The sequence below is a fragment of the Bombyx mori genome, chromosome 10 (genome assembly GCF_030269925.1).
Source record: "Bombyx mori chromosome 10, ASM3026992v2".
NCBI classification, from domain to species: Eukaryota; Metazoa; Arthropoda; class Insecta; order Lepidoptera; family Bombycidae; genus Bombyx; species Bombyx mori.
This window is the reverse complement of record NC_085116.1, coordinates 9,232,415-9,239,198: the sequence shown is the minus strand read 5'-3', so window position 1 is coordinate 9,239,198 and position 6,784 is coordinate 9,232,415. Positions and strand designations below refer to the sequence as shown.

The following is a 6,784-nucleotide window of genomic DNA, read 5'->3' as shown; positions in this document are numbered from 1 at the left end:
TTTATGGTTTGTTTTTATTTTATAACGAATACTTACCGTTTGTTTTTAAGTTTACTTGAGTAATGCACAATTTTTCTATTTTGAATTATACTCTCGCATATATGATAAAACGTAGCGATATTGTTTCTAATAAATAGAAAACTAGGATAACAAATTATGTACTAAAGTAATATAAATGCTAATTTTCATTACTGAAAATAGCTGGAACTTACCCGAAAGGGATTAAGCGTAGGTCTTAAGCTTTCGTTGCTTAATTGCTGAGTAAAAATAATTAAGCACATATTCATTATACTAGGCTCAACATTTTATTTACGTGTACAAAGCTTTTTAATTTCCAATTGAATAGATTTAAATGAAAAGTTTAAGGTATCATGATAGACGCTCTCAAACAGTGCATTCTTTATTGTATTTTTGTAACCAAATGTGTAGAATTTCTAGCTGATTAATGACAGCTTTTCTGGCAGTTCCTCCGGAGCTGGTGTATTGTTCTACGCTTGCTTCCCATGAAAAAACCGCTTTTAGTTCTTCTTCTGTACCAAATTCAGGACTGAAACATCAATAAAAAATTATATTATTCAAAATATTTATCCAAATTCGAATATTTATTAAATTGAAATATACAATTTTTTTATGTTGGTGCGCATTAAGCTATTTTTTTTTTATATTAATGTCCATTCTCATAATATCTAGTATACCTGTTCCATACAAAGTATTTATTTGTGGGAAAGAAATAATATTTCGCTTTTAAATATCCGCCCAAAATAAATAAAAGCTATCTCAGAGGTTTATATTTCATTATTATAGAGGCTAACTTTAAGCTCCGGCTTAACCCGGGCTCATCATGATAGTGTGCTGTAAGCAGTAATTTTCTGTGGATTTGTAAGTTAGCAAAACGCTGCCAGCATCCCATGAAATCCCACCTTGTAAAAATTTTAATAAATAAATTATGAATTTCGAATGTGATTCTTTGTGCTATCGGTTCTGCAATCACTTATACTACCACCAGGTCTTGCAGAACGGTTCTGATACACCCTGCATGTGTGTTTTCTATAATGAGATAATTTATAAATTGAGGTGAAAATCAATACATTATAAGGTATATCCATGTTAAATATAGGGTGGTTTTACGGCACAATTTTAATTGTTTACAGTAAAACTTATAAAATTTTAAAATACCATACCATATAGCGATATATTCAGAGTAAGGCAGGTTTCGTAAATCCAATCCAAGGTTGGTGGCTCGTAAAAGCGCAGTCCCGACAAGATGGTGTGCTTTGCGAAACGGCACTCCTCGGCGGACTAGCATATGAGCTAAATCTGTAGCCAACATTCCGGGTTCTAAAGAGTTCAAGGCTCTATCAATATTCACCTGTATCAGAAAACGTTCAGTAAAATTTGCTAATCATTAGCGTTGTGAATTAATGAAATTTGTATTTCAAGTGTAGCTAAGATATGAAACTCATTTCACTGGCTTTGTGATGTCACGATGGTCTAAAGCAGCACAAACAAATCTTTGCTCATGGATGATGGGTTTCACGACAATTCGTCATTAAAGATAGACTTAATGATGAATAAGGGATTCAATGACGGAGAGGTAGTAGTATTCTCTGAATATTATACTAGCATACTGCGCACGCCAACCGGAATTTACACATGTCATGGCATATTGTGAGCCCCCCTGTGTGGGTACCAACCTCCACCATCAAATCAAATAGTTAATAGGCCGTATTAAAAAAGTGTATAATGTTAACCAGCATGACCATCTCGAACAAATCTACCTTTCTCTTTTTATTGAAATTTATAAAATTATGAATATATTCTTGGACAGATTTAGAATAACGCAAAAAGGTTAAACGAGGCTCCCTTTGTGAATAATTGTCGTGAGTACTGACCATAAATATAAATAATTACAGATTTAAAAAACTGGCTTTAATACAAAAGAAGAAAACGATTAGCATTCATCTTATTGTAGAAATCATGCGATTATTTTAAATGTATTCTAACAGTAATTCTACTGCAATGAATACCAATAGAATACCTACTGGTAATTACTTTATATTTCTATATTTTACAGTGACTATTTATATAAATACCCCCTTTATAGGATATATAATTTTATTGATGGCTTCGAAGAGCTGGTGCGCAATGTTAAGTACCTATTATAGCCCACGTAATATAAAGCTTTTCCTAAGCTTAAATTAATAAATATTTATGATATTCTGTTTCATGCACACTTTTTTGCGCTCCTCAAAACATTTTCATTACCTAGTGCTTGTTGTCGAAATTGAGATACCGTGATGGATATAGCAACGTTTTTTTTTATTTCTCATACTCGTACATTGAAACTTTGTGACTTACTTTCATTGTGCGAATGGACCCGGCTGAAATTTTAAGACAGTCAAGTAATCTGTCGTAGGTTCGAAATAGTAGTTCTTTATCAGACTGTAAGTCTTTGTTGTACGTGCTGGGCAATCCTTTTAAAACGCAACTAAAACCAAAAGCCTCGCCCAAGAAAAGGCCTGCTGCTCCTCTAATCAATTCCTGACCGTCTGGATTTCTTTTCTGTGGCATCAGACTTGATCCCGTAGAGAATTGGTCCGAGAAACGTACAATCCCATATTCTTGAGAACTATAAATGATAAGATCTTCTGCTAAACGACTAAGATGCAATGCACATAATGACGCCCAATTGAAGAACTCCACTAAAATAAAATAAAAAATTGAAATTAATAATATTTGAGTCAATTTAAATAATTATGGTTGATTTAATAAGTTTTTATACCTAAGTGATCCCGAGAACCAACCGCAAACATGGAATTAGGCGTTATATCGTCAAAGCCAAGATTTAGCGCAAGTCTTTTTCTGTCAATGGTTAGAGCGCAACCTGCTAACGCACCGCTGCCGAGTGGACAACGTGAGAGTCTACTTCTTTGCTCCTCAAGTCTTGTTACGTCATCGCGGAGAGCCCATGCGTGACTGGCGAAAATAGTTTTAAATAGAGAGATAGATAGATAGAGAGAGAGAGAGAGATAAATCTGAGGAAAGATTTGTTTGTTTGTTTGTTTCGAATAGGCTCCGAAACTACTGGACCGATTTGAAAAATTCTTTTTCCATTAGAAGCCGACATTGTCCCTGATGAACATAGGCTACTTTATTTATTTATTTTTTGTTTCATGTGTGTTTTAATGTTTCCGAAGCGAAGCGAGGGCGGGTCGCTAGTACAATATTATAAAGAGGAAAGATTTGTTTGTTTGTTTCGAATACGCTCCGAAACTACTGGACCGATTTGAAAAATTCTTTTTCCATTAGAAGCCGACATTGTCCCTGATGAACATAGGCTACTTTTTTTAATTTTTTTTTTTGATTTCATGTGTGTTTTAATGTTTCCGAAGCGAAGCGAGTAATTTATATTTGTTAATTTGTTCGAGAGAATTATTTGCTTTTTTAGGTTTTTTTTCGCTTAATTAGGTGAACCAATGGTATTTACTAGAGGTTATAGCTATCAGAACGTAAATGCCACCACTGCCCTTTAGATTTGTGGTCTAAATCTCAATTGTATTATCTAACGGCTGTCCCACCATTCAAACCGGAGCGCATGTCCACTTCACGGTCGAAATAAACAGGATTTCATACCATCAGTAGTACAATACGATACCAGTAAGATATTTTGTTTTTTTCTCAACATTAACGGTTACTATACCTACTGTAGACTATAATAACATACCTCAACAAAAAATGACTCCATCTTACTGGCTGAGCACGTTGTAGATGAGTATAGCCAGCAGATATAATATCTATCTCATTTTCAGCTCGAGTGGCAAGTACCTGTGAAAATATTTTTGATTATCATTTGGGTGGGTATCTTGATACTTAAAAACTTTTCATCTACTAGATGTACGGAATGACAGAATTCCCACTTTTACACTGCGTCCCACTCAACCCCTCCTCGTTCTCTCACATCGAGACATCAGTGTGCCGTATCTCACTGATGAGACATCAGCCGATCTTCATCGCATCCATGTATCTCCCTCCCCGAAACTCCTCCTGAGTAGCGACATCGAGGCACTACTTGGCATGGGGAACGTGGGGCAGGTGACTTTTATTGTCATCACACTAGGGGGAACTGCCCAACCACGAACTTGAACAGTAGGTGACTCGAAGTTATTGACATTATCCTACCGTTATAAGTTCTACAATAGCAGATGTCAGCTTTGGCAAGGATGCAAGCATCCAAAGGCGGGTGTCAGTGGCAGACTGGTCATTACGACTACGTGCTGTGTGTAGACGAAAGGCTGCATCGCCACTGTGCTTGAATAACCTGCATTCGATCACAGAATGTATGTCTTCTTCAGCATCTTTAAGCTTGCCGTTTTCTGTTAGTTCTTGTTCTATTTCTTTTTCGACCTGAAAAAGAATAAACCTCAAAAAATTTAGCTTTTTCCGTCCTGAAATTATTTGCATGTAACTCTGTTAATAAAACATAGAATTAGGCTCTCAAAAATGATCTGATTCAACAAAATAAGATAATGTACAGATATCACCATCAAAGATGGCTTGGTGGACACAACATATCATTATTAATTAGGCAACATAATTAGAATTGCGGTTTGAGAACTGCATAAAAATAATTGAACAAGTTGACGTGGAAATGGGCGAGTAATCTAGGGTGCGACTGGCATTGAAATGTTATTTTTAAAGTAAAAGAGATCATACTATATAGTTATAATTAAAGGATTAGCGTAGCGTAAAACTCCATTCTTACAAACAAGAAAACATTCTAACTTGACGAAGCCGTCGAGTGTTATTTCTGTAGCGGGTTCCTTGCGGTTGAATGATTATGATGATAATGATTTATACTTACACTGTCAAGACCTTTTTGTATAGCAAGATTGTCATTGGCCGACAAATGGTGGCTCTGAAATAATTCTTCTGCCCACGCGCGACTTCCTTGTATATCTTCACGAAATAATCTAAAGTCCACCGGTAAAGAATCGTTCAAACGTCGAAGCACCGAGGAAGGTTCCTCTTCAAAACACCCACCCCAAAGTTGAAATTTGCTCTGTGTAAATAAAAATAGTTAGTGCACTTACAAAAATCTTTTAACAGAAATATAGAATAATTACTTGATTCGTGTCCGACCGTAATATACTTAATTAATAAATAGTAATTTCTCGAAATGTAAGCTCACTTTGTGAATTACTATTAAAGCCACATAGTTTTTCCTCATTATCCCCGTTACAAAGATAATTATGTATTAAGCTTTCGTAGCTCCTGGACTCCGAGGATAATTCAATTAATATTAGTATTTGCAACGTTAAACGATCGCTTTCCGATAAAATTTTGGTAAACAATTTCACAGTAAGTGGTTATTACAATGCTCACGACAATTTCGCGTAATTAAATCAACGCAAATGTTTTTTTTAATTTGCTTAAATATTATTTGATGATAATTGCGATCCTGATTGATACCGGCTACCGTTTTTGTTGCCTCGAACAATGGGTCTATATACAATAAAAATGTTGTATTTTTACTGAGGGTCTTCTTTTTCAAAGTGGCTGATGTTCATGTTCTGATGTCAATACAAGATGTACGATCTTTACTATTATGTTTGGCTTAATGTTTGGTTAACACTAGACCGAAAATGTTCACTCAAGTTAGATTCGCTTGTGTTGTTAATTTTGATTCATTCTAATTATGAAAACAAAAGATTTAACTTACTGAAGACATTACGTTAACGAGTGCCGTGTTAGAATAAAGAAAAGAAATTTTTATCATTCGTCGTGTGCCCTCTTCTTATCATCCGGGTTAATAGGTCAATTCAAGATGATGTGTAATTAAATGAAATTTTGGTGCGTGTCTAGACAAAGCGTTTTACACGCGACTCGATCCGCACATTTCATTTCTGCACATGTCATGTGCATCCAGGGTGACACCCAGGTACTTGACCTTCCTGGTCCAGGGTATGAGTTGGCCGAAGAGGGTGATGGGCGGTGTGCGTTATTTTTGTCGCGTTCACAAAGTTTAACTTTAAAGTTTAATTTAATTCGCTATATTTAAAATTTAAATGGACAAAGTATGCAAATAAATACGAAGTTTTTTATTTTTATTCTGTAGATGTGTGGTGAATGACCTCACGGTCACCTGGTATAGTGCCGTTTCCAAAGTGTATAAACATCACAACGCACAACGGAGGACGGCTATCCCATCCCTCAAGCCGGAACGTATGACTACTCTGCAGCAGAAATAGGAAGGATTGTGGTACCTACCCAACCGTGCAGGTTCACAAAACACTCTACCACCAGTAAAGATAGTAGCGGACTAAACTGTGAGGACACCCTAAACACGTTTAGTGTATAAATTATATCACATATACATTTAATCTGTTCCAGACACTATTTGCTTATAGGCCGGTTTTGACAAAAAAAAATATAATCGAAATTCAACAATTTGTTAAAAGAATTTAGAAATTTAAAACATGCTTTAAGTATGATAAACAAAATACAAATATGTTCTTGGATGTAGGTATACGACCATAACATGTCTTATCATTATTGATTATCTATACATATAAATAAAACTGGAGTGTCTGTTTGTAATATTGAAATAACCGCTTTTTACTACATGTATATGAATAAATATACGGTACATACACCAAAATAACATTTTTTACAATTTTTGTTTGTCTGTCTGTTTGTTCCGGCTCATCTCTGCAAACTTTTTTTAAACTAGCTTCGCCCCGCGGCGTCACCCGTGGTATGACAATAACCGGGGGTAACATCGCGG

The 6,784-nt window shown here is 35.4% G+C and overlaps 1 protein-coding gene across 1 annotated transcript; it reads right to left on the bottom strand.

Moving 5' to 3' along the window:
- Window positions 1–282: 282 nt before the first annotated feature.
- LOC101743306 (uncharacterized) lies at window positions 283–6,114 on the bottom strand. The gene is made up of 8 exons (XM_004924811.5): window positions 5,720–6,114; window positions 4,862–5,059; window positions 4,180–4,404; window positions 3,725–3,825; window positions 2,783–2,976; window positions 2,359–2,702; window positions 1,182–1,369; window positions 283–547 (listed from the first exon to the last, which is right to left on the bottom strand). The coding sequence occupies exons 1-8, from the start codon at window positions 5,774–5,776 to the stop codon at window positions 385–387; spliced, it is 1,470 nt and encodes a 489-aa protein (XP_004924868.2). The 5' UTR covers window positions 5,777–6,114; the 3' UTR covers window positions 283–384.
- Window positions 6,115–6,784: the final 670 nt, after the last annotated feature.